At 49.3% G+C, this 27,992-nt stretch overlaps 1 protein-coding gene and 1 long non-coding RNA gene across 2 annotated transcripts; one reads left to right on the forward strand and one right to left on the reverse strand.

Moving 5' to 3' along the window:
* The first annotated feature begins 6 nt into the window (after positions 1 to 6).
* ENDOD1 (endonuclease domain containing 1) lies at positions 7 to 27,708 on the forward strand. Its single transcript, XM_040489676.1, has 2 exons — positions 7 to 321; positions 23,425 to 27,708. Exons 1-2 carry the CDS (start codon positions 22 to 24, stop codon positions 24,625 to 24,627), a joined length of 1,503 nt encoding a protein of 500 aa, XP_040345610.1. The 5' UTR covers positions 7 to 21; the 3' UTR covers positions 24,628 to 27,708.
* Positions 17,457 to 23,418, reverse strand: LOC121039445 (uncharacterized). Its single transcript, XR_005794800.1, has 3 exons — positions 23,288 to 23,418; positions 22,500 to 22,650; positions 17,457 to 17,773 (listed from the first exon to the last, which is right to left on the reverse strand). It is a non-coding gene; the product is annotated as an uncharacterized LOC121039445 (long non-coding RNA).
* Positions 27,709 to 27,992: the final 284 nt, after the last annotated feature.

The following is a 27,992-nucleotide window of genomic DNA, read 5'->3' on the forward strand; positions in this document are numbered from 1 at the left end:
GCCGCGCTCGCAGAGGCCGCCATGCGGCCCGCGCGCTGGCTCGCGCTGGGCAGCCTCCTCGCCCTGGCCGCGCTGCTGGAAGGCCGGCTGGTGGGCGAGGAGGAAGCCGGCTTCGGCGAATGTGACCGCTTCTTCTACGCCGGGACCCCGCCAGCGGGGCTGGCGGCCGAGGCCCACGTGAAGATCTGTCAGCGCTCCGCGGGCGCGGAGCGCTTCGCCACCCTGTACAGCAGCCGGGACCGCATCCCCGTGTACTCGGCGTTCCGCGCGGCGCGCCCCGCGGCTGGCGGCGCGGAGCCCCGCTGGCTGGTGGAGCCGCAGGTGAGCGAGCTGTGCCCGAGCCCGGGCGCGGGGCTGGCCCCCGAGGGCGCTTTGCAGCCGCGGCGAGGGCGAGCGCGCGGGCGGGGGCGCGGGCGGGGATGGGCGGCCCCGCGTCTTCGCCGCTAGGTCAGGAACCCCGGGTTTCCGAGCCTCCTCGCCGCACCCCACCCCCACCCCTAAGCCACGGCAAGAGCCTGGCCACCCGCGAGCCTCCGGAGAAGCCGCGCCGCCGCCCTCGTCCACCCCGAGGCCCCCAGTGGGAAGTGGTTCTCCCCTACAGTTCGGGGTAGACATCTGCAGTGTCTCATTCATTTCCTGACCAGTGAGGAGCGTGAGACTGACCATTTCGGATCAGCCGAAAGCCTCGGCTGGGAGCTCCCAGGCCTTGGCGCAGGTCGTTGCCACAGTTCTTTGGGCCTGGGTAGGTGGGTGGGCATTTTCATGCCCATTTTGCAGAAGAGGAGATCAAGGCCCGGGGAGTGAAGAGACTTGTGGAAGTCTGCCCAGCCGGGAAGATGGGGCAGGTGTTCACTGCCCTTTCTACTATGGAAAAGCTTCTCTTTTGCAGAGGCCACCTGAGCCTAAAAACCCCTTGTGCACACGACATCGAGTACATTCGGTCTGAAGTTGCGTTGAGTTAGGACCATAAAGGCACATATCTGTAGAAATGCAATGGCAGAATTACAAATCGTAGGGAAACTGTCCAACTATTGGGAAGGGCAGACAAGTTTTACCTGACTCTTCCTAGCTACGTTATCAGACCACGTGGAAATCATGTCATGAGTGTTCTGTACTGTTGGGTGAGGGTGACCGAACACTGTAAAAGGTTCCCAGAGGCCCTGCTGAACTGCCTTAATACATCCTGCCCCAGGTCTGCCTAGCCACCCCCCTCCCTGCACACCCAGCCAGGCTCCCCTTTGGTCAGTTCTCACCGTCCTCCCACCTTGTCTCCTGCACCTGCCCCAGCTACCAAGACCACCCCCCCCACCCCAGCTGGGAGCAGAGCTACCCACTCAACCCACTCATTGCTGATAGTCACAGCTGGCCAAAACCACATGGGCGAACAGATTGGCTTTCAGGTGCTTCATTCAGAGCCCTGGATTGTAATCCCTGCAATGTCATTCAGATATTTCTAGCTCTGAGAGCTTGGCCGGGTCTCCTGCACGCTTGCACCTCAGTCTTCTTACCTTCCTCTCCGTGTCCATTCCATAGCCTATGATGTCAGGGCCTATGAGATCAGGCATTGGAAAAAACCTTTCTCACTTGTACACACCTAAGACATATATTGATCTAAACTTAGTTTGCCCTCAGCTGCACCCCCTCGAGCTCTCTGCATATCCCTCAGATCATTATGCGTCACCATTGTGCCCCTGTCAGGAAACAGATGATCTAGTCCTTTCTCCTTGAGGGTCTCGTGGACAGCTTAAGGAGACCATACACATGGCGAGGAGGACACAGGGAGGCACGCTAAACAAATTTCAGTTCAATTCAGAGCACATTTAGTCATCAGTCACCTGCTGGGTGCCAGGCTCTTAGGGTACCAGGAGAACAGAGGATGCCCCTTGAGCTGTAAGGTTTCCTAGTGTGCAGGTGAAGAATCAGCTGATGAGAGCTGGGCTGCGTGGGTTCGAGAATCAGCTCCTCTCAGCTAGCTGTAAACTTGGCCAGGTTATTTTAGAGCTAATGATGGGGTGGTGTTGAGGATTAAATGAGTTACTATATAAAGTTCCCTAAGAGATGCCTGGCATATAAGTACCAGCTGTTTTTAGGACATAAGCGAAACCCATAAAGGTAAACAAAATCCTACTAGATTTCACCTGTCTCCAGGGTGATAGGGGAAAGCCTTAGGGTCAGCGTGACATTGGTGCTGTGCCTGGAAGGATGAGGCAGAGTTCAGAAGAGAGACAGAAAGGAGGAGGAACATCAAGAGTGAGAGTGGCAGCTTCAGGGGTTAGTGCGTGGGGAGGGGTTGGGATTACTAAACTAGTAGAAGAACGCAGCTGCCAGTCTGCTCAAGTGTTCAGAGTAAAGGGAAATAATGGAAGGGAGAGGTCGGGTGTGAAGGAGTGATTAAGGAAGGTGTAGTGAGGCAGAGCCATTTATGCAGTTACAGAAGGAGTCACAAAGGAGCAGGTTTCGTGGGCAGAACTGAGTCATCCAGGCGGTGGAGCCCCCGGGGCAGGAAATGAGGAAGGGGATGGGAGAGGAGGGGGGAAATTGTTCCAAATGGCATCTCGAAGCGTTGAGATGAACAGTGGTTTGGAAACAGTACAGGAGGCCGGAGGTCCCAGCCGGGGAGCTCAGAAAGGTGGCAGTGGCTGATGTTTTCCTCTGCAAGACGGGCTTGGGTCCCCTTCCCACCCGGCCTCAGCCTCGGTGAAGTGGGCCAGGAGCCAGAGGGTATGAGGAAGCAGGGAAGGAAGGAGGGAGGGAGGAGGAGGAGCTGCAGGCGGCTCGGGACACACTGCGGCAGACCTGACTGCTGCCTGCTCCCGGAGGCCTGCCTCCCCGCCCGGGTCCCGGCTGCAGAACCATGCTCAGGGCTCGCTGTGGGCCTCTGGCTGCTTCAGAGCACTTGGTAATGCTGAGTTGCCCTGTGCCCACATCACCTTTTTATGAGGTCAGCTTTACCAAGAGCAGACTGGCGAGGGAGAGGCAGGAGGCCAAAGGAGCGCGGTGCTTGCCTTGGGTAATGAGTCAGTCAGGGCGGCCCTGGCCCCGAGGCTCCCACAGCCCAATTCAGCACCTTTCATAGCTGTCCTGCAGTTTCCCTTGGGAAAAACAAGCTCCGAACTTGAAGATCATAGAAACTTGGGCACTCTTGTGCTTAAAACCTTCAAGGTGTTGGCTGCCCTGCACCTACAGGACAAAGTTCATTCTGCAGGATGCAGTTTTACAAGGCCGTCCATGCCCTGGCTCCTATCTCCGGCTCCAGCCTTGTTCTCACTCCTGCACACCCTCACATTCTATGTTCTAGTATTATCCGGCCGCCTGGCCTGCCTCTCATAAAACTGTACTGTCTGTACTTCTCCTTTTGTACTGTTTGTCACTCCTGCTCATTCCTTTTTTTTTTTTAATTTTTAAATTTATTCATTTTTGAGAGAGAGCATACGTGAGCATGAGCAGGGGAGGGGCAGAGAGGGAGAGAGAGAGAGAGAGAGAGAGAGAGAGAGAATCCCAAGCAGGCTCTGCCCTGAGCCTGACGTGAGGCTCCAACTCATGAACCATGAGATCATGACCTGAGCTGAAATCGAGAGTCAGACACTGAAGGGGAGCCTGGGTGGCTCAGTTGGTTAAGCACCGACTACAGCTCAGTTTGTGCGTTCACAGCTCACAGTTTGTGCGTTCGAGCCCCACGATGGGCTCTGTGCTGACAGTTCAGAGTCTGGAGCCTGCTTCGGATTCTGTGTCTCCCTCTCTCTCAGCCCCGACCCCACTCACGCTCTGTCTCTCTCTCTCAAAAATAAATAAACGTTAAAAAAAAAAAAAAAAGAGGCGCTTAAATGACTGAGGCACCCAGGGACCCCATGCTCCTTTCCTGTGCCCAGAATCCTTTCTTTACTACCCCCATCTGGCCCGTCACTTCTTCCTCTCCTCCGTCCTTTAAGACTTCTCAGGTGTCATCTCTTCCAGAAAGAATTGTCCACCTGATTTTGGTCCATTGCTCGGTGCTCCAATAATTTCTGTCTTTTTTGTACTTCCCACATTGTTTTAGAATTGCCTACTTATGTGTCTGTCTCAGTGGCCCTTGAGAAGTGAATGCTGCACCCTTATTCATCATGCTTATGTTCCTAAGTGCCTGGGACACAGACAGTCTTAATAAGTGTTGAATAAAATAATTCACTCTTAGGTTCAATCAGGCAGCAGTCAGGGAGACGCTTTGCTTGAGCCTTCTTGGGGGGGACATGTACGGCTTCAGGGGCTTGCCCCATAGCTGGCCAGCAGCCGCTAATACAAACATGTCCATAAGGAGAGCTGGAACCCTCTTCTAAGTCCACCCCATTAGTCCTTGCTCTGGCCTTTGGAACGCAAATGACTTGGATCTCTTGTCTAGACAGCAGCTCCTTGGTGTCGGATATAGGATCCCCATATCCGCCCACACTGGAAGAATTTAAATGGGATCTTCTGAGGCACAGAAGGAGAACTTTAAAAGGAAGCCGAGAAAACAGAGAGTTGTTGTAGGTTTTATGTGGAGTGTGGTTTAAATTGAGAACGGGGGAAAAGGCAAAAAAGAGATGAGAAAATCCCATTAGCGTGATGAGGATGGTTTGGAAGGCTTCCAGTCAAGACCCCAGAGACTTGAGAACTGGTTTCTGGTATGGTACCAGGAGCCTCACACCTTTTAGTCTCTCAATTCCTTGCCATCTAATGGAAGACATTTTGGATAAGGTATCGGTGATGCCTTTCAAGCACATTGTCAATTCATGCTGGAGGCCGACATTTAAGATCCTACCAGTTTTTAAACATGAATACTGAATGGATCTGGCTTTATATTCAGCTTACACTTTTTTAATCGTACAAAAATACTCTGATGTCGTTGTCTTAGTTGGAGAGATGAAGAGAGGTTAATTGATGTGCCCAATGTCACACAGTTTGGATTTGAACTCATGACCCTTTGCTCTTAGTTCAATGCTCTTTCGGTACGTCGTGGAGATCCTTTGACCTCACAGTGAATCCACTGCGTTAATGGTCATGGGGCTTTCCTCCTCCTCTTTTATATGGGGATCTTCATTTCTACTCTATTTCTCTTTCCCAGTGGTCGTAGGACCAGTGGGAGCACATATTTGGCCACATAAATGTTGCTTAGATGCCGGTGGCTCTGGAGTGAAGGGTATGTTCTGGTGAACTACACAAGCGTTTTCCTAAAGGGTCCGATAAGGTCGTATTTCAAATCTTAGTAAATGTGAACAGTCATCACAACTTAGAATCTTGATTAAGTTCTGGATCTTTCATTTCTAACAGCAAACAGGACAATTCCGATACCTACTTTCTAGTTAAGAGACTTGAATTCAGACCCCTGCTCTGCCACTTATAAGCTATGGGACCTTAAATTCTTCCAGTCCTGTTTTTCTGATCTGTACATTAAAGGCAATGATAGTGTTTTTCATAGAGTGGTTGTGACAAATGCACAAGGTAACACACACAGACATGTGGCACGGTACCCAGAGTACGGTAAGGTCTTAGTAAATATTAGTGTGTATACTTTATTAAGTTCTTACTCTAATGGGTGTTATTAATTGAAAAACTTCATTTGTGTAAGCTCTGTGCCCAACCTGAAGCTTGAACTCACAAGCCTGAGATCGAATCACATGCTCTGCCAACTGAGCCCGCCCCCTTTTTTTATTACTGTTTTTGAGAGAGGGAGAGTGCAAGCAGGGGAGGGGCAAAAGGAGGGGGGAGAGAGAGAGAAAGAGAAAGAAAGAGAGAGGAAGGAAGGGTGGAAGGATGGCTATCCCAAGCAGGCTCCGTGCCCAGTGCGGAGCCCGCCGTGGGGCTCAATCTCACGACTGTGAGATCATGACCTGAGCTGAAATTAAGTGTCAGATGCTTCACCGACAGCCACCCAGGTGCCCCTATGACATTTTTAAGATTATTTTCTTAAGGAAGCTCTACACCCAGTGTGGGGCTTGAACCCACGCCTCTGAGATCCTCCCTGTCCCGAGTAACCAAGAGGTGTGTTGTCACAAAACAAACAGTGAGCAATCGCATTGCAATCTATTGTGCTGAGCCCGGGTGAGAAGTCTGGGAAGCGCCTACTCAGAGGGATGCTTCCCAAGTCAGTCACTCGCGATGTCTTCCTTACCAGGGCGCAGATAGCAAAAGCCAGAGTCACACAGGCTACCTTGCCTTGCATTTTTTTCCTTTTCTGGGTTTTTCCTCATCTTTGAATTCAGCCTTCCCGTCTGATTTGTGGTCATCCTCAGGGGCAAGTTAAGGTACTTGCCCTACACTGGCGGAACATTTCAGGGATATTTTGTCCTCAAACAGCCCAGTGGACACCGTTCGTCAAGTGTTCACACTTAAATCTGGATAGGTCAGAAAGGAGCTATCATTTACTGATTCCTTACTGTGTACAAGCCGCTAGATGCAGAGCCTGGATTAGAGTTTATGGCTGTCGGATTCCCAAGCTCTTACTACCCTTTCCACTCTGTTGTACCATCTCCCAAATCCAGTGTTTGTATTTTCTCTCCAGATTCCGAATGGACTGACTGGGGCTGTTCCTTTACTGAATTCATCTAGGTCTCCGGATGCTTTGTGGCTTTGCTTCTAATGGACCATTCTGAAAATCCCTGTGTCAGCCTGTCAGTAGCTCAATTATTAGCTCCTCGTGATTCAATGGATCGTTCCTTGACTAAGGATTGTATTCTTTGGGTTTCAAACGTCTCTTCCTTTTAACTGTCAGTGAAACTTTTAAAGTACAAGTGAGAATATGAGAAAAGAGATCCTCCCATTTGCCAGTGGTTTTGCTTCCCGTGATCTGGCCGTGCTCTTGGAATCACTGTTAGTTCAAGAATGGTTTCCCCTTCAAGGTGTAGATCGTGTCTCCTGGGTGGCCACGTACCCTTTTGATTCTGTAGAACTTGACATCTGATGGCAGCAATGATCTGTTGCCTGCTGATATATCTGGCCACTGAAAGGAAGGAAAAGTAAAAAAGAAACGACTCATGGGGCGAACCAAAAATAGAAGCACCATTAGTATTCCAGCCATGCTTCTATTGACCCAGTGCCGGACAGAAGTGTGGCTCAATCAAAAGAGGTCAGGCTGAGGACATTCTATACTTTCAGTCAAAAGGAGAAATATGGTACGTTTCATTTTGGAGAGTAAACAGATGGCTGACATAGTACTTGAAAATATAAGTTAAATTACATGTTCCAGTTGACTTGTACCTTAATTTTAGGGATGATTGGTCTTGAGTTTTGATTGATTTTCAGTTGGCAGGGACACCTAATGCTTTAACAAAGCCCTGGGCCCTTTGTCACTTAATTCACTAAATCGACAAATATTTATTCGAGCATCTGCTATGTGTGAGGCACTCTTCTAGGCCCTGGGCATAGAGCAGTGAATCAAACAGACAAAAATACCTTCTCTCGTGGAGCTTAATATCTACTGGAGAGCACAGGTGATTATAAAATAAATAAATAAAAGACAGGGCATGTTAAATAGTGAAAGGGCGAAGAAAAATAAAGCAAGGCGGGAGGATTTGACCTATCCGGGAAAAGGTGAAGTTTTTAAAGGGCTTTCAGGGGAGACATCACTGCGGAGGTGACTTTGTATACACACCTGAAGGAAGTGACAAAGCCAGTCATGCAGGTATCTGGGGAAAGGATGTTCCAGGCAGAGAACAGTAAGTACAAAGGCCCTGAGGCAAGAGTGTTCCTCACGTTTGAGAAAGAGGCCAATGTGTCGAGAGAAGAAGAAATGAGGAGGGTAGCAGGAGATGAGGTCAGAGAGGTGGTGTGGGAGATAGCACATCACTTCGGGCCTTGTGGGCTATTTGTAAGAAACCTGCCTTTGGTTTCTTAGTGAGATGGGATGAGATGGGATACCATGGTGCCCACTTTGAGTGGAGGGTTTTTGACGTGCTCTGTCTTACATTTTAATAGGGTCATTTTGGCTGCTGCATTGAGAACAGACCGTAAGGGTTCAAAGGCAGAGCAGAGAGACTAGCTAGGTGGTTTCAACAATTGGGGCAAGAGATGGTGGTGGCTTGGACCACCGGGGCTGGCATTCTTTCTAGCTCAGAGTATATTTTAAAGGAAGAGCCAAGAGCAAGAGAAAGGGAGGAGTCACAGATAACCCCCAGGACTTTGGCCAGAACAACTGGAAGAATGGAGGTGCCTGTGAATAAGGTGAGGATACTAAGGGAGGAGCTGGTGTGTTAGATGTGCTAAGGGTGAGATGCCTTTGGGTGTTGAGCAGAGCTTCAGGTGGGGGCCTAGAACTCTGAGTACTCACACAGGGCACTTTTCTAGGTGTGTTTTCACACGTAATCTCACTTAATCTGAGGATCCAAAGCAGGTGCTGCGCTAACAGCACAGAGCCCGATGCGGGGCTCAAACTCACGAACTGCGAGCTCACGACCTGAGCTTAACTGAGCTTAATGCTTAACTGACTGAGCCACCCCGGCCCCCCCCCCCCCGCCCCCATCAGGATTTTTTACAACAGAGCATGTTCCCAGCCCCACTGCCACATGCCAATGAACATCAGTGCCCGCAGCATCCAGGAGCACCCTTGTGCCTATAGCCACAGCAGGTCCCAGGATCTGTAAGTGCCTCATTGGGCTGAGGGCGCTGTTGCCTCCTTTTGCAGTCTTGCTCCGTTCTGATCCGTCCTGGGCATTCCTATGGCCGTTATGCAAGCAGACATTCTCTATAAGGTGATTCCCCAGTGGATCACCTAAAAACTCCTTCAAACCACAAGGATCGTCCCGAGTCTCGGTGAGCGTGGCCAGGATAAGGGCGGGGTCTTGGGTCTTGTCGGGGCGTGGAGCTGTTGGCTGCTGGAGGTGGGCTGGGTGCCACGCATGAGCCTGACAGCCCAGCTCCGGACCAGGTGCCAGTTGCCTGAGGGAAAAGGTGCCAGCAAACTACACCCTCCAGAGCCCCACCTCTGGAACAGAGAGAGAGAACCCACTCATCCATCCGTCGGTCCTAGCGAGTGCGAGAATCCCTCCGGTGCACCCAACCTGGCTCCCCAGAGAAGGAAAGCCAGGCTGAGCCCAGCACATTCTGAAACTGCATAGCCCAGTAATGTATTACACCCTGCTTTGGGACCAGGAGAGGGACTTTGCTCCAACTCAGCACACCCCGCCTCTTTAAAAGTACAGAAATTCCTTTTTTGCCTTTAGGACTGTTAGTAAACTGGAGTCCTTCCCCTGTGCAAGTTCTCACCTTTGCCCTTACGTCCTAGGTAACCTGGTTTTAACGCAGCTTGGCCAACGAGCCTTCCCGCTGTGTCTGGGCAATGGCAACATTGGTTTCCGGAAGTCCCCTTGTCATAACATTCATAACTGAGGGAAGAAGCCAACCCATATCACATCACCTTTTTGAGTGGATTGGCCAGGATGCATGCTAGAACTGGGCCATGTAAGGAAATGGCCACTGTTGATGTTTCTGAAAGACTGGGCATCCACTGTAGTCTCCAGATACATGGAAGCCGGGGAAGGGAAAGCCGGGTTTGTGAACCTTGGTACGCCTTTACTTGTTCTGGAGCGTCTCCACTGTATCTGGAGCCGTGGCACCCATGACAACAGAGGCCTCCTTCATGGCCAAGCGCACCGTTTGGTGTGGTTTGTGACCTTGCTCTTGCACCTCAGCTGGACAGACCTCACTCCTGTGACCCCTGCCTTCTGCACTTTGGAGGCCCAAGTCTGCTCACCTTCCTCTAGGGCTCTGCAAAGCAGCTTCCCCATTGGTTAACCCTTTCTACCCACATCGCTGAATTTACTGCACTCAGAAGCCAGAGAAATACTCTCAGATCATTAATCCCATCGTGCCTCCAACAGCCTCAGCGGAAACTCTCCAAGGCTCCCCATTTCTCCTCAGATAAAGATAAGGCCTTATCGTGGTCTCCGGAGTCCGGCACGCGTGGCTCCTGTTCCCCGCCCGGCCTTATCTGGTGTCACACACATTGCCAGGCCTTTACTTCTAGCCACTTTGGCTTACTTCTGTGGGGTGTGGTGCTGCTGTTTTTTCACGCCCATCATAGGGCCTCCGTACCCGCTGTTTTGGTTTTGTTTTTCGTCTTCTGGGATATTCCCAAACAGGTCAGCTGCCCAGAATACTCTCTAGTAGTACCAAACATACCTTTCTTTGCTAGCGTGTCACAGTTGCACAGTTATTTGTGGAACTAACTGAGCGCCACCCAGCTAGACTCTAAGGTCTGTGAGGGCAGGGTGCAGGGCTATTGTTGCTGTCAAATCCTCGCCCTCTAACGCAGGGACCGACAAACTGTTGCTATAAATGGCCAAATAGTAACTACTTCAGGCTTTGTTCGCCGTGTAGTCTCTGATGCACCGATTCAGCTGGGCTGTTACAGCACAGAGACAGCCACAGACAATACATACGTGAACGAGCACGGCTGTGTTCCAAGGGAACTTTATTTACGAAAACTGGTGGTGGGCTGGATTTGGCCCACAGGCTGTAGTTTGCCAGCCCCACGGTCTAGCCCAATGCCAGCACTTGGGCGGTAATTAAGGAGTGTCGCTGAATGCTGAGCGCTTTGCGAATATGGATTGAACAGCAACAGTGAAATTCGAACGCTGGGCGGGCCGTCCTATTCCTATTATAGCCCGGCAGCCCGAGATACATCTCAGCTGTGTGTGGTGATGGCCCCTATTTGTCATGTTAAGGGTTTTTAGGATTACAAACATAACATACGCTTATGGTAAAAATATTTTTCGAACGTTCTAGAAGTATATAAGGAAAAGGGTCTCATTTCATGCAGATAACGAACTAATCTTCACAATTTGCGTGCGTGTGTGCTAACATTCCAGAGATTTCTGTTACACATAGAGACGCGTGGAGGCACTCCTACTCTTTATTCTAGTCAACAAGGCTCAGGGCCCTTTTGGACTCTAGCACGCCCCTCAAACAACCATCATACCCATGGAGTGGGAGAGTGGAGGGGCTCTGGATGAGTGAATTTGCACATACACAAAAATAATTTATTGCATTTAGAAATAGAAGGCCTGGGGCCTCCACATGCAAAGTCTATTTCTTTCAAGTCGGCATCTAGGTAACTCACGGACAGCCTGAAATAATCTTACCTTCTTCTCCCTTCCTGTGCTCCTGAGCAGCGGTGATCCTTCTCTTCTTAGAGGAGACTTGCTGGCCTGCCCAAAGTCACAAGGCAAGGAGGTGACAGAGCTGACAGCTCTCCTCATGTCTCACCTGGTGTTCTGTCACTCAGCCATGCTGCCGTGTAGTCTCACATCGAGAGGAACTCGAAGAAGAGCGATGTTCATAAAACCCAGGAGGAAAGGTCCAACACATGGAAATGATCTTGCCCGAGAGCAGATTTACTAGCCTTAAATCATATTTATTACACAGCGTTGAGAAGCACATGCTGTCTCTTTTGTGCTTAAAACACAAGGATAAGATTTAATAGTTTGAGGAGGGTTTAGGTTGGATGCAAATAAGCCATTTCCTGACAGCGAGAGTTATGACACCGTGGGGAAGGGTCCGAGGGCTGTGAAGTCCTCTTCTCTAGTGATCTTTAAAGTGAAGGGTGGATTTTGCCAGTTGGCTTTGGAGAAAGGCTGTTTTTTATAGCTGTAATCTCTTTTTTTTTTTCTAAAATTTATTTTTTGGGGGGCAGGGGTGAAGGGCAGAGAGAGAGGGAGACAGAGGATCTGAAGCAGGTTCTGTGCTGACAGCAGAGTCCAATGTGGGGCTCGAACTCGTGAACCTCAAGCCCATGACCTGGGCTGAAGATGGACGCCCAACTGAGCCCCTCTTATAGCCGTAATCTTGCGTGGAGACAGGCTTTGAGCCTTTCCCGGTTTTCTGAGGAGGGTGACTCTGAAATTGGTTGACAGTGGTGATATCTCAGCCTCAGTTCCATGCCTGAGTGGCTCACTGACCAGGCCCATTACTGTTGCTTTTGCTGCTCTCAGTATTAGGTACCATTCTGCTCCCCTGTTCTTGCCACAGGCCAGTGCTTGACTTTTTCCTCTCTTCTTGTACGTAATAAATGTGGTCACAGCCAGTCAGACAGAGACAAGAGTTTATCACACATTTGTTCCCTGACAGCGAATTGGGGTTTAAGAGGTAGGCATGGAATTACAGGGGTTTTCGGTGATTGAAACAAGCCCACGCCGTTTCTTACCTGCTCATTCACTTACTCATTCCTGATCAGCGGGTCTAGAATTTTAACACTGCAGAGTATGAGTAGTCAGGTACCCAGCTCCTGGTTGACTCTTTGATTAGTGTTGTCATTCTCTTTTTTTTTTTTTTTTTTTAACGTTTATTTATTTTTGAGACAGAGAGAGACAGAGCATGAACGGGGGAGGGGCAGAGAGAGAGGGAGACACAGAATCGGAAGCAGGCTCCAGGCTCCGAGCCATCAGCCCAGAGCCCGACGCGGGGCTCGAACCCATGGACCGCGAGATCGTGACCTGAGCTGAAGTCGGACGCTTAACCGACAGAGCCACCCAGGCGCCCCGGTGTCGTCATTCTCTTCCACGCCAAAACCATTTATTCAATTACCAGTACTAAGCCACGAACTAGGAATCTAAGACGTGGTCATGGAACAAGCCCCAGCCCCTTTCCGCAGGTAACTTGTTACGTAAGGTAGGAAGGCAGATCGTGACCCCAGCTTAATTCTCTCCTAGTAGACTGTTAGCCCTGAAAGGGCAAAGACTGAGCGAGCATACAGAGTGGTTCAGAAAATGGGTCTTAGTGGGAGACAAAATTGGGCTGTGTCCCAGCTCTGTCATTTATCAGCTGTGTGACCTTGGAAATGTTACTGAATCTCAGGGAGTTCAAGTTCAGTCCCTATCTGTGGCACGGGGCTAATTGTCCCAATTCCATGGGGGAGTGACGAAGATTCGGTGTGACAGTGTGTACAAAGGCCACTCTGCATTGTGTCCAAGCCCTCACTACATATACGTTAAGCACGTTGAATGAACAAGTCACCTTTGCTTCCCAGACCATGCCTGCCTTGGAGACAACCGGGATGAGGCTGACCATACTCCTAGGTTTGACCCAGTATTATTTCTGAAATGGTTTCCTGGCCTGTGATAGGAAAGTGAGAGGTCAGACTCCTAAGGTGGCCAAATGGAAGAGGAAGATAGGTCGGGCCAAGCAGCAGATGCAATAAAACCAACAAAGCTGGGGCTTTGTCAGTGTTGTACCCACCTTCGGTAAAAAGAAGGGTCCAAAGGTTAACTCTAAAGTCCTTTGTAATCCTGGATTTCTCTAATAAAATGCGAGCTGGCCAAAAACAAAAACCAAAAATCCATATTCCTGCTCCAATGCTACCTTTCTTGTGACTGGTCTCAGCCTTTTCTGTGGCTCCTATGCTGTCCTCCATGTTACTTAGCCCATTGATGCATTCTTTCTTGAAGAATTTAGTAGAAGTTCCTTCTCTCTGGTCTGTGGGGTGCCCCCTCTGGTCTGTTCCGAGACTTCTGGAACCAGGACAGCCTTGTCTCTTTCCTTTGTTCCTGAGATTTAATCCAGGTGTCTGGAAAGTTCCATGTCTGTAAGGTTCTTGCCCCAATTCCCACAGGGGGCTTGCTGGGTTCTCCTGATGCTTCAGGCTAGTTGGTGCATGAATCATAAACTTACCCAAACTTATTCAGGTGAAGGGTAGGGCTGTTGTAACAGATGACTGGTAGATTCACAGACATAGCAACGGAGGTACACACAGGCCTCAAAGGAACCAGAGCTCAGAAACTTCTAGAAACCAAATGGTCCCACAGACTTTAGGGTCTTTATCCTACTCTCCTCTTTTAACTAGTTTTCCTGCTTTCCCATGGGTCAGCCTGACTACCAGCTCTAAACTGCATGTAGCAACCTTCATACTCTAATTGTTGTCTGTCTCTGAGTTACTTGGATTATGTTGGATTAAAAACCTAAGAGAGCCATCTGATTGGTTGCTGGCCAGATTGGCCATCCCTTGGTTGTGACTGGCAAGGGGGTGAGGAGGAGGAGGTCATGTGGTAAGAAATGCTGTTTTTAGAGATAGTATCTGAAATTCTCAGTTAATTTAGAAACAGAAGTTGACTGTGGCATGTTGACGAGGGCTGATACACCTGGTGGTTGCGGGAGCCTGGTTTGGGCGGCCATATTAGATTACTCGAGGGACCTTCACTACTCAACAGAACTGGTTCTGTGTACCAACTGTGTGTGTAATTCATGCCACAGAGGCCCTGAGGTGGAATTGATCCTCCCAGGGCTGTGTGAGCTGTGATCTTGGGAAAGCACTCACAGAGGCTGTCTCAACCCAGGGTCCTGGCAGGAAACAGATGGAACTCTCAAAGTAGTTTAACTGACAGAATTGAATGAAGAAACGATTTACAGAGAACTAAGGGAGTCAGCAAGACGGGGTAAAGCGCCTGGGGCGTAGCCATTGCAGGGACCTGTTACCATCCCAAGCCCTTGGGGTCAGGCGGGGAGCCTGGTGAGAGCCATGACTGGCCAGAAACTCAGCCAGAGCCACAGCTGCAGCAGCCAGGTGCAGGGGGAGCCAAGGAATAAATACTCTGGTCTCTCTCTTCCTACCCTTCCGTTGCTGCTCCAGGCAGAAGCCAGAGGGCATGAGAGCTCAGATGATGTGAGCCAGCCTCCTGGGGCACAGAGCAGGGCAGAGAGGAGTGGAGAAAGGATCAGGGAGGCCAAAAGACACCCCCGGCATGGGGGCTGTGAGGCTGGGGCTGGGCCTGAGCACCCAGGAGGAGTTCAAGCAGCAGAGAGGAGTGGTGAGGCACCCCCACCACTGAAGTCATGGGTGCCCATACAGGGGGAAGCAGGGAAACACTCATGTTACATCCATATAACTGACGTTGTTGGGAACGGATTGGCCTGTTTGGGCTGAATGAAAGGGAAGATTTGAGAGAAGAGATTGGAGGGGGTGGGGAGGCCTTCCGAATATACCTGTTTGCCATTTAACCAGGCAATATAGGATACTATTGAAGATGTTAGAATAGTGAGATCTGCTCAAAAGAGTATAAGTAGCAAAAAAGGACTTCTTATTCTGTGGATGGATAAGGTAGGAAATCCATGTTTACACAGTTTGATGATCAGAATATTCACTGCTCCAACAGGTGGAGGATTTAAATGGCCCTATAATACTTTATTCTCTCCCTTGGTATTGTCATCACAGCTCTTGCAATTTGTGAATAATACTCTCACAAATCGCAAGGATCATGTGGATCTTTTTTTATTTTAATTTTTTTTAATGTTTTATTTATTTTTGAGAACAAGAGAGACAGAGCACGAGTGGGGGAGGGGCAGAGAGAGAGGGAGACACAGAAACCCAAGCAGGCTCCAGGCTCTGAGCTGTCAGCACAGATCCTGACACGGGGCTCGAACTCACAGACTGCGAGATCATGACCTGAGCCGAAGTCAGACACTTAACCGATTGAGCCACCCAGGCGCCCTTCATGTGAATCTTTAAGCCCATCTAGGCACTACCCAAGGGTGACTTAAACATTTGTTTTTTGGTGTGGGGTTCATGGACCCCCTTCATCAGCATCACCTGGGGTGGTGTTAAAAATGCACTTCTGAACCCCACTCCAGTCCTGCTGAATATATCTCTGGTGTGAAACACAAGAATCTGCATTTTTAACAGGGACCAAGGTGCTTCTAACACAAACTAAATTCTGAAAACTACTGATTTAAGGAGACAGCACTCATTTCTTGTAGTGGCTATCTGGGCAGGAGTGAATGCCACCAGGGACCCATATGATGAATGAGAATCTGATAAAGATCTAGCCCAGCGGGTTCTCAATTTAGAATCATCTGGAGAACTTTAAAAACATCCTAGATGCCCAGCCCTCTCGCTACTCCAGAATTCTCATTTAATTGGTCTGGGGCGAGGCCTGGACATATTTTATGTAAAACTTCCAGGTGATTGTGACAGGCAGCCAGACCCAAGAACCTCTAATCTTGTCTGAACTCGGAAGGTGGAAAAAGTTAGAAACGGAAGAAATGTCTCAACTTAACAGACTTTTTGGAATTCCGTACCCCACAGTCAAGTGCTAAGAATAATTGCTCTGGAAAAGAAAGCAGAGAACAGAGTGGAAAACAGGCTGCAGTGAGTAATGAGGAAGGAAACCAAAGAAGACCAGGGATGATGTAACCTGAGAAGGTACTGCAGTTCTGGAAAGGTCTTAAAGGACTCGGGCACTTTTGTAGACTCCCAGCAGGAGTTTGAAAGTTGGAGTTAGGGGGCGCCTGGGTGGCGCAGTCGGTTAAGCGTCCGACTTCAGCCAGGTCACGATCTCGCGGTCCGTGAGTTCGAGCCCCGCGTCAGGCTCTGGGCTGATGGCTCGGAGCCTGGAGCCTGTTTCCGATTCTGTGTCTCCCTCTCTCTCTGCCCCTCCCCCGTTCATGCTCTGTCTCTCTCTGTCCCAAAAATAAATAAACATTGAAAGTTGGAGTTAGGCATGAGAAGGAGGAGCCAGAGGAGTCCCACGGGAGCTTGTCTGACCCTGAGGCCACCCATGGGCCTCCCCTCAGGCGTCCTTTGCTGGCCCGGCTGTGTATTGCCAGTTTAGGGTCGGTGCATTTTTTAACCCCCCCCCTTTTTTTTTTGATTTTTTTTAATTTTCAAGAAAAGGTTGAAATGGAAGTGGAACATCCTTTGATTCTTTCTTTTCCATCATCTTCTGACTCGGGGGGAGAGAACCCTTCACGCAGCTTATCTTTGTACCTCCACACCCTGGACATGGGCCGAACACCTACTGTGTGCACAGCACCAGGAGAGCTGGAAGGCCTGCTCCTCCCCAGGCAGGAAGGTGTGTGAGCGGCCCTGGGGGCCCAGAGGAAGGGTGATTCACAGGGAGGAAGGCGGAGGGCACCCCAAGGCCTGCCTGAGTGCAAAAGGGCTGGTCAGGAAATGAAAAGCCCTGTGTTTCTCTTTCAAAAGAAAAAAGAAAAAAATCCTAGTAGGTCTTCTAAAGCTGTTTCTGTTCCCAAGGGGATAGAGAATATTTTGGATGCCAAATAGGGAGGATTTTTTTTTCTTCTTAAATGGGTGGGCCGGAACTGTTTATTCCCTTCCTGAGAGCTGAAAGGTCTTACGGTTTGTCCTTCCTCAAACGCCCCTCATTTGCTATGGAGGCTTCACCAGCCTCCTGCTACTTTTCTGAAAGGCAGCTCTTTCCTCGAGCTGCATATTTTCCATGGCAAGTACCTTGTCTCAGACTTCACCCAAGGCCTCAGATCTAGTTCATTCTGATGCGCGTGACTGTGCAGAGGCCCTGTTTGCGCATCCAGCTCCAGGTCTGATAAGATCATCCGATGTCACCGCTGTCAGCTGCACTCATGTTCCTTGTAAGGAGGGGCCCTCTTACCCACTTCGTGGTGGGCAGCGGGATGATAGCATCTTTTTAATGTCCCTGTGTGTGTGTGTGTATGTGTGTGTGTATCATAGTTCAGCGCAGAAGCAAAATCGGAATACCAGCTGTTCTGCTCAATTACTTAACTCTTGTTGAAAATAAAACAACTCCCAAAAGAACAGCCTGTTTGTCCCCACAGAGTAGGTAGGCGCTCACGGGGGGTCTCTGCTGATCACAGGATCTTATCTGAATCAGCCCAGCCGAGAGCTTATCTAGCCTCAGGCTAAGATTCTCCAGGGGGAGGAAACACCACCCCTTTCGGAATCATCACAAAGTTCCAGAACCGTTTTGATGATCCTTCTAGATGACCACCTTTTCCATGCGGCGGATCGTGGAGCAGAACCAGAGGACGAGCTGACCTCTCTGGAGCCTCTCTTTCTCATCTGCAAATTGCAAGAGATGATGTGCATCAGAAGATTGTTGTAGAGGTCAAATGAGGTCACTCTTGCAATAACTGCCGGTCACTCCCCGATGGCAAAGGGCCGCTGTGCTGGCTGCAGGAGCACAGAGGTGATCGGGCACTGTCTCGTACCCTTCAGTATAGTGGGACGGACAGATGGAGGAACATAGTTTCAGTGCCTGCCAGCTGTCCCCCCACTTTGTCTCTGCTTGCCTAAATCGACCATCCACTTGTGTCCCGTCCCCCTCAGCCACACCTGGCTGCCACTCCCCAGCCTCCCCGGTCCACGTCCCCTGAGCCCATCTTGCTCGTCACCTGCGCTCGCACCCACTCAAGTCTCTCCATCAGCAGTGCCAGTGGCTGCCACCTGCCGCCCTCTTGTCCCTGCCCACCTGGACTCTGAGGTGCTTCAATTCTGTTTGCAGTGCCAAGGCCGCCCCACTTCAATCCCACCAGTTCTTTCTCTGCACCTGTCCCTGACCTGTGGGTCACGGCTGTGCACAAAAGCAGTATAAAGACTATAACTCTGGCCTAAGCACAGCTGGTCTGTCCCCATCCTGGTTGGCGTCCATGGAGCCTTCCCTTCTTTCCAGCGTCTTTCCTGCCCTCTCTCATGAATTCCCTGGCACGGTGACCACCACAGGCTGGCAGACCTTCCCTGCCCTCCTGACGCTCTGCCTCCATGTCCCCACTTACGGCAGAGAACTGACCCATACCAATTCCCCATGTCCCCTCCCCTTCCCGCCATGTTCTCAGGAGAGGTCCCTTCACCCCCGGCTGACTCTTCTCCATGTGCTCCCAGTATCATTCCCTTTGCTGTCCCATCCCCCTGTGGCATTGGTGTCCTCACCACCAGAATACTAATAAGCAACACCCACCAACAACCTAAAATACGCAGAGTCTCCATTATGCTTTATGCAGACGAAGTACAAGAGATGGTCCTGGGGGCACCTGGGCTACTCAGTTGATTGAGCATCCGACTCAGGTCATGATATAACGGTTCATGGGATCGAGCCCCGCATCAGGCTCTGTGCTGATGGCGTGGAGTCTGCTTGGGATTCTCTCTCTCCCTCTCCCTCGGTCCCTCCCCTGGTTTCTCTCTCCCTCTCTCTCAAAATAAATAAACTTGAAGAGAGATGATGCCGGTGTTCGTGCTCCTTACAGTCTGTAAAAATATATGAAACAAATGCCCAAGAGCCTGTTCTCCTGCATATGCAGACACCGCCCCCTCCCCAATCCCAGTATCTTCTTCTGTTGGATCCATTGTGTGTGTGCTCTTTAAAAGTAATCTTGGTGGGGCGCCTGGGTGGCGCAGTCGGTTAAGCGTCCGACTTCAGCCAGGTCACGATCTCGCGGTCCGTGAGTTCGAGCCCCGCGTCGGGCTCTGGGCTGATGGCTCAGAGCCTGGAGCCTGTTTCCGATTCTGTGTCTCCCTCTCTCTCTGCCCCTCCCCCGTTCATGCTCTGTCTCTCTCTGTCGCAAAAATAAATAAACGTTGAAAAAAAAAATAAAAAAAAAAAAAAAAGTAATCTTGGTGACTAGTGATGAGCTTCCCCCACATTCCCATCCTCCCCACCTGGGCATCCCAGCCCTCTTGCAAAGCCTCCGTGCCACTGTGTTTCTGGGACATTCCGGGACCCTGTGCACACTCTCAGGGCTGCAGCCACTCTCTTGCCCCATGGCACAGCCCCCTGACTGGTCTTGGAGGTCTTGACCGGGACCCTCACTGACCTCCTGGTCTTCTGGCCCTGTGGGACCCTGTGTCTCGTCAAAACCCTTGTGCAGGCTTGCTGCTGGGAAGGGGGTTAAGGGAGCTTCCCTGTACCTGCCAGGCCTCTGAACTGTTGCAGAGAAGGTGCTTGTGAACTTGGTATGATTGCAACCTTAGAGGAGTTGAGAAGAGAGAGCAAGAGGAAGGGGGAAGGAGGGGGGCAGAGTATGGCTGCCGAGCCTCCATGTTTGTTGTTCTCCTCCTGTGGACCGTTGTCACTGTCGACAAATAGCTCTTCTTCCCCACTCAGTGACAGACTCCCCTGTGGCAAATCTGTACCAGGTGACTCATGTCCCTGATGTTTGCATGGACCTCACAGCCCAGAAACCCTCAGGGACTGGGGCTCTGCTCAGTGACACTGTGCCCCTGAGATAGATGCCTTTGAGCCCCCAAGTGCTCCCTTGCACAGAGACCTGAGCAGCCCCACCCTCCCAATGCCCCTTCCCCTCGGTGGTGTGTGGGGGCCGGAAGACCATCTTTGCTTATCTCCGTGACCTGCTCCTCAGCAAAGGGCCTGCTCGTCCCCTGCCTTTTCCTGAAGCTTCTCAAACAAGTGGTCTGCAGCCCGCTCTCGCTCTGTCCAGCCACCTCCACCACCTGTCTTCCTTCCCCAGTCCTCTGTGGACATCGCCCTTTGAAGTCTCACTAAGGATTCTGGAATCATCGAAGGCCTTGATTTTCGTCCCCATCCTTCCATTTCCCCTCTGGCAGGTGCCACACTGTTGATCTTCTGTAGCCAAAGCTTTCTCCTTCCTTGACTCTTGATGTGACACTAGATGACTGATTCTCCTGCGGCTCCATCTGTGTTTCCCAGTTGTCTCTTGTCCTCTGCCTGTCCTCCAGCATGGCTGCCCTGCGGCTCTCCTGTTCCCTTCCTTACCCAGAGGCATGGACTGCTGCTGGCGCGGAGCTGGGGTTTTGGAGTCTGAGAAGCTGGGTGTAAGCCTTGGCCCTGGCGCTTACATATTGGATGACCTTGTACCTGCTGCTTAACTTTTCGTGTTCTGCGAGTAAAACGAAGATGATGATAACACCTCGCTGGGAGGGTTATGGAGTCAACGCAGCAGCTCAGTGCTTTCCAAAGGGTAGTCATTGGCAAACCTGCTTTACAATTTTGGCCACATCCAAGGTAATGGGGATCCTATCAGGATTAAAAAAGATGCTTCGTACTGGGCCCCTGGGTGGCTCAGTGGGTTGAGCGTCCCACTTCGGCTCAGGTCACGATCTCACAGTCGTGAGTTCGAGTCCCACGTCAGGCTCTGTGCTGACAGCTCGGAGCCTGGAGCCTGCTTTGCATTCTGTCTCCCTCTCTCTCTCTGCTCTTTCCCTGCTCACACACTGTCTCTCTCTCAAAAATAAATAAGGACTTTAAAAAAAATTTAAAAGATGCTTTGTATGGAGCTTTCCACGGTGCCTGGTATGCAGTGAGCATTCACTAGGTGGTAGTGATAATTATCCTGTGATGAGTTATCTGTATATCAGACCATTTATAATCTGCTTCCTGCCACCGGTTCCAATCCATCCTTTCACTTTTCCTTAGTCAGAATCCGATTTTCACCGGCTGCTGGTCTCTGCCCCGACGCCTTGGTGTAGAAGTCTTGTTAAGCCTTGCTGACCTTTCTGTTTCTCTGAATTTATCCAAGTCTTGCACATCCTCCTAATACCACCTCAGCTTCTGCCTTCTTCAGGAAGAAGTCATCGTTGACTGCATTCATTGTGCCCTTCCTTCCTTTCAAATTGGTCTGTTCTTTTTCTTCATAGCATGTATTTGGCATTTAACATAAACCACACTGCACTGTTGTTTTTCTCTTGGTTTCCTATTTCACTTTGCACCTATGTCTTGTTTTCCTAAGTAGATGGTGAATTTCTTAATGTGAAGGCCTGTTTCGAGGCAAATAAGGTAGTGATTAAGGATACCAGCCATGAGGCTGGACTTTCTGCATTCACATGGTAATGCCACCACTCACGGTGTGGCCTTGAGCAAGCTTCTTAATCTTGATGTGCCTCAGTTTCTTCATCTGTCAAAAGGTGGTCATGGTACCTAGTTTTTTTGTAAGTTTAAATGAGTGAGTACTTAGCATAGCCACTCACTGATGTAATACATGTAAAGTTCTTTGAATTGTGCCGTGTAGGGCTCATTAAGTGTTAATGGCCGTGGTGGTGGTTTTTGTTACCAGTCCTAACGCTTCCTTCTATAGTACTGGTCCCACATAATATACGCTTAATAAATATTACTGAATGGGTGAATATTTCCCCTCCGGTGCTCCTCTGCAATTTTCTATCAGTCTATTTTTCTTACATGCATGTTGGCAAGAAAATTGAAACTCTCCTGTCATTTAATTCCAACACATACACAAAAAAAATCCCATGGGTTTTAAGAGCTTTTACTGTCTGGCATAAAGGCCAACTCATTGAGAGAAACAATTTTTTTTTTCCTTGTACTAAATTTGAAAAAGGAATTTATTATAAGATTATTTATGGGGCAGGATGCTGGTGGAGGGGGAGAGTTCATTTTTCTAAAACCTCTTAACATGTGATTAGGAAAAAAATTTTCCACTAAACACAGGAACTATATCAAATGACGTGGGTGGCCCAGGGGGACCAGGTCAGCCGGGAGGTGGATTACAGAGAGAGCTTTGTACCTGCTCCTCCATCCACAGGTTCCACTGGGAAACCAAAGAGTAAGATGAAGTGGTGCGTGCAAAAGGACAAGTGTCACCCAGAAATGTAATCTGAAATCACCTCTTACATCATAGGCGTATTTTTGTCTTCAGCGAGCAGTGTTGTCAGTAATTTATAATCATGGCAATAACCAGATCATTAAACTATGCAGAGAGTGTGGAAAAATACATCTGCCCTTTACATGACAGCACGTCAAAGAATATATTAGACTTTCTCAATCAAATACTCTTACTATTTCTAGTATGGCTTTCCATACCTGAGTTAGGTATTTTAATTCCATACACACTGACATTCCTTCACAAAGTGGAGCCTCCCAAGACATACTTGATTGTTCTGCAGAGTTAAGCAAGCATGGAGATGCTGGGAAGCTGTTTTGCTGCCTTTACTCGATAGAGTTTCAGATGATGCTGTAACAGATGACATTAAAATACTCGTCACCTTGGGATCAGAAGAGTTTTGTCATAGGTTAAAAAATTGGTTTTAAGGGGCGCCTGGGTGGCGCAGTCGGTAAAGCGTCCGACTTCAGCCAGGTCACCATCTCGCAGTCCGTGAGTTCGAGCCCGCGTCCGGCTCTGGGCTGATGGCTCAGAGCCTGGAGCCTGTTTCCGATTCTGTGTCTCCCTCTCTCTCTGCCCCTCCCCCGTTCATGCTCTGTCTCTCTCTGTCCCAAAAATAAATAAACGTTGAAAAAAAAATTAAAAAAAAAATTGGTTTTAAGACAAGACATAGGAATCATAATGGGGATTTCTGTCAGTGGAGGTCAGCTAGCAGACTATCATAAGACGCTGGGATTTAATGTTTTATAAATGGTATGGTAAAGTGACTTCATAATGTAATACCCAATGTGTGTGGGGGGGGCGGGGGGAGCGCGCGTGCGCAAGCGCAGGCATGTGCGGGTGCGTGGGTGTGCGTGTGAGAAGGTGTTATCACAGAGCAGTTCTACCCAGGTGGAGTGTACGCAGGACAGAAAACAGGAAACAGTCTAGTTAGAAGCCACTTTCAAACACCAGTGTCATGGGATATTAGGATGAAGCGTGTGTGCACCAGAGGACCAAGCGCTCCCGAACCCCAGCGCGAGGAGGGCTCGTGCCGTAGGGACTCTAGAGCCTTGGCGGAAGGGTTCGAGCGCACCGTCGCCGCTGTGAACAGCACGCGTCTCAGTCCTTGCTCTCTTCTTTCAGATTGACGATCCCGCCAGCAACCTGGAGGAGGGGACTGATGAGACTGATGCCATCGCCTCCGTGAACAACCTGGGGAGCAAGCAGGCCCTGAGTGCAGATTACGTGGATTCTGATTACCAAAGAGGACAGCTGTTCCCGTTCTCCCTTGGCAGTGATTTCCACGTGGCCACGTTCGCTCTCACAAATGCAGCTCCCATGACCCCGTCCTTCCGGGAGCGGTGGTACATGAATCTCAACAGCCTAATGGACCGCGCCCTGGGCCCTCAGTGTGGCGGTGGGGAAGACCTGTATATCCTCACAGGCGCTGTGCCCTCAGACCAGAGAGTTCATGGCAAAGTGACCGTCCCTGCGTTTGTTTGGCTGGCAGCCTGTTGTGCCGTCCCTGGCAGCGGCTGGGCCATGGGCTTTGTCAAGCACACCCGGGACGGTGACGTCATAGAGGACGTGATGGTGAAAGAATTGGAGAAACTGCTTCCGTTTAACCCTCAGCTGTTCCGGGACAACTGCGGCGAAACCGAGCAAGACACGGAGAGAATGAAAAAAATCCTGGAAATGGTTAACCAGGTCCAGGACGAAGAGCGAGCGGTGCAATCGGAAGAGGGCGCTAGTGCCCGCTCTAGCGCAAAGAGCGAGAGATCTGCTCTGCTACCCCCAGAGGCCTCTGAGGAGAGGAGAAGCTTTTGGGGCAAGTTTATGGGCCTGCTCGTGACCCCCGTCATCAAGCTTTTCCAGTTACTTTATTATCTTGCAGTGGGGATCCTGAAGAACATTATGTACCTCCTGTGGTTTGTTACCAAGCAAGTGATTAATGGCATAGAAAGTTGCCTTTACCGCCTGGGTTCGGCCACCATCTCCTACTTCTTGGCCATTGGGGAAGAGCTGGCCAGCATTCCCTGGAAGGTACTCAAAGTCATGGTCAAAATCATCAGGGCCGTTCTGCGGATCCTTTGTTGCCTGCTCAAGGCCGTTTGCCGCGTCCTGGGCATTCCCGTCCGAGTCCTTGTGGATGTGGCCGCTTTCCCTGTGCACACCATAGGCGCGGTTCCGATTGTGTGCAGGGACATTGCAGTGGGCCTCGGTGGCACTATCTCTTTGCTCTTTGACGCCGCTTTTGGTACTATGGGTGGCCTGTTCCAGGTTTTTTATAGTATCTGCAAGAGGATTGGCTATAAGGTTACTTTTGACAATTCTGGGGAGTTCTAGAACTCAAAAAAAACCAGTCATGTCCAGTTACAGTGAATTTGATTTTTTTTTTTTTTTAAGTAGAGAAAGCTGGAATATTTTGTCTTTGCAATGGGTTTCTGTTCACTGTCAATTACCACTCTATTTTGAGCGTTGGTAGGGGTATTTGCATGTTTTTGCAAAGGAAGATGGTATAATTTAGACTTGACCTAAGGGAAAGGTTGAGGCTGGGATTATGTGTAGGACATCTGTGTGGTGTGGGCAGACTTCCAAAGCATTAGAATCTTTATTCACTCTGCTATGGGTGGACCACCTGAGATTCTCTGGTGTTCATTTGTGATAACTAAGAATTACAGAGGAGGGAAGAATTAGAAGGCAACTTGAATCCAAAGAGTTTTGAAGCAAAGGAGAAAGGAATCTTGTTTCCGTTCTTCTCTGAGACTTGAGGGCAAACCGCTAGAGATGCTGTGGATTGATTTCGTTTTCATTTGCTTCTCTTTCTCTCCAACTCGGCTGACCTCGGGAATGTGCAGACATGGTCCCCTGCTGAAATCACTTTCTTAGGGATAAAGAATTTGCTCTATCCCTTAGCTTTCCATGGCTTCCAAGGACCCGTAAGGTTGTTTGTGTGTTTTTTTTTTTTTCTTCCAAAGATGAATTTTGCTGCATTTTTCTTTTAGGTAACGATAAGCATGTTATGTTAAATGTGACATAACAGAGTTTGAATGTAAGGGCGAAATTTTTTCGCCCTTTGAACAGTGTAGTACAGTCCTCTCAGGTGTGAAGAAGAGAACGCAAGGGTCGGAGCCCTGCTCTGAGTAGGTGCTGCAGGTCTGAGAACATCCTTAGCCAAGCTTGGATTAACTTGATGTAGATTAAATTTCTGGCTGACAACAATGGGCCCAAAGACTGACATGTTAAGCTAATATGAAAATCTGTATTCCTTAATATTCTAGATCAGGCTTTGTTGTATATCAGGCAAGTACCCCATTACCATAAAGCACTCAGACCTCTGTCCTTAAATGATTGTTTTGGTTGAAGTGTATATAAAAGAGCCACAAAAGAAAAACTATTCTAGCTATAATTCCATATCCGTATATATCTAAGTTTATATACATATAAACTTGAATAAGAATCACTATGTCTTAGGAAATAATTTTTTAGTGTGTTTGAGGCTAGAAAAGTCTCCCATTAATGCAAGTTTGGTTTGAGAGCTAATCCCTATTTTTTTTTTTTTTAATCAAGCACTTGTCATTTTAAATCATGCCCTGAAAGAGAAAGCAGTATCTTCCAAACTTTGCTCTGCCTTCCACAGCTGAGCTGGAATCATCTGGATTTTTCTGAACGTTCTAAAGAGTTGCCGTGAGGTAGAAAGGGGCCAAGTGTAAAATGCTGATCTTGGGAGTGCAGGGTACCATTCATCTGAAAGTTAGTTGCAAACACCTGGGATCCAGAAAGGCAACAAGGAGAGAATAATGGGCTAGCTGGTCAGTAGACAAGAAATGTGAGTGTAGTGACTTACACTTTGCTGAAAAATAATTGAATTGCACCCAGTAGAAGCGTAGCTCTCCTGACCAGTTGGCGGTACCATGTTGGGGATTATGAACACCGGACTAGTCCATGATAGGGGGATATGCACTAGATTTATCCAAGAATCTTGAGCAGTAGTTTACCAACACTTCTGTTCGTGAATGTGAACATCTGTAGTTGGGCTCCCCTTTATTTCAGCGGCGTGGAGGTGCACGCCTTGGTAGTAAGGGGTGAGGGTTTGCCTTGGTACTAAGGGATCAAGAATCCTGCTGGCAGAAGGGAAGGGAATCTACGAAGTAACAAGAGAGATGGTCTGGCCAAACCCCGAACTGATGAAGAAACCCAGGCACAGGGAGGGGCCAGGTTTGCCTTTAGTTTCTTTGCTAGCTGATGAGAGACCAGGAGCCAAGGTCTTTTGTACCTGTCCTGCCACACCTGGGATGTCAGATAATGTGTGCGTGTGTGTTACTACTCAGCTGCCTCCTTGGACCATTGGCAGGGCTTTCTCCGTCATCCATCAACCAGAGTCTAGGCCCTGACTCATCAACGGGATTCAGCCTATGTGATGAAATGATTAGCCGTCCACGCACGGCCTCGTGCTTACTGCCTCCCGCAGAATCTGTATTCCCTCATGGTATATATTTGCATACCGACAAGGCCCAAAGGGGGCATCCGTGGCAGCTTGAGCCTCTTGGCACCATGCAAGGAACAGGGCATCCAAACTGCTTCTTGAGAGCCATTTGGAAATGGCTCCTTTCTCATCTGTAGTTGTTTAGTGTCTTATTTATTTATTCTTGTGTGGCCTTTTGTGAAATCTGGGAATGAATAATAAAGCAAAATATATCCTTAAGGTTAGGTGGCCGAGACCCTCCACTCTGGACCGCGAGGGTTGGCTGTGCCTCTCGTTTACCGGAGCTGGCTCTAGCAGGTGGTTGGACTGCTGACCTTGCCAACCAAGCTACTTTGGGCTTTGAGATGAGAATTTGAGGTGTGACTCCAGATCGATGAACCCTGTCTCTGGCTTGAAGACTTTTCTGTGGCTGTGTTATGTTCTCAGGCCCACGAGAGGTCAGCCAACTCTTCCTCATTACGGAGCTAATTTTCTAGTCTGTGGATCAGCCACGCCTTTGGACACTCCTGTTTTCCATTGTGCCTTTTGAATGTCGGCTTCTCACTCACCATCAGCACTTCCACCTCCATGCAGACTAGCGAGTTGGGAGAAGGAACTAGAATGAAGCACTCGTCATTCAGTCAGCCGTTCATCTGTAAAACATGCATTTTTGAACATCGAGGTTGCAGAGTTGCAGAGATCAGCGATACACGGATCCCATCTTGGAGGAGTTCAGGAATCTAGTGGAGGAGAATACACGGTACAATGGATAACCTGTAACATATCATGGCTGGTGCTGCAGTGAACGTGCCCCCTGGAGCACAGGAAGAAAGCCCACAAAACCATGGAAATTAGGGAAGCCTTTCTGGAGGGTGTAACAAAAGCCAATTGGACATTTTCAAGCTATGTACAATGCTGTGCACCTTGCAATGCTCAATAAAGTAATTACTGACAACTCATTAGCTGTTCTGTCGATCTGTGTCATTCTATCTATCTTATTAACCATAAAATAACTAAAGGAGGAGAATCGTAATGGTTGAGATGAGCTTTGGGGATTATCTGTGATTTTTATTTTTTCCTGTTTTCTTCTTTATCCACACCAACCCAAGCAGTTTCTGCTCTCATCTAGCTTTGTTAAAAAATTTTTTTCAGTCATACAAGAGGGTTAGATCAGTGAAAGAGGGCTTACTGTTCAGTGTTCTTTTCTCCGAAAAGCTGTCTGGGATACCAGGTATTTGCGGCCTGT

This window comes from Herpailurus yagouaroundi, unplaced genomic scaffold, assembly GCF_014898765.1.
Source record: "Herpailurus yagouaroundi ecotype Mexico unplaced genomic scaffold, PumYag 180, whole genome shotgun sequence".
Classification (NCBI taxonomy): domain Eukaryota; kingdom Metazoa; phylum Chordata; class Mammalia; order Carnivora; family Felidae; genus Herpailurus; species Herpailurus yagouaroundi.

What these genes read in the sequence shown, in the direction of transcription:
- ENDOD1 (XM_040489676.1), top strand. Translation starts at nt 22, where the DNA reads ATGCGGCCCGCGCGCTGGCTCGCGCTGGGCAGCCTCCTCGCCCTGGCC. An exon ending in GCTGGCTGGTGGAGCCGCAG is followed by an intron (nt 322 to 23,424) that starts GTGAGCGAGCTG and finishes CTCTTCTTTCAG; the next exon opens with ATTGACGATCCCGCCAGCAA.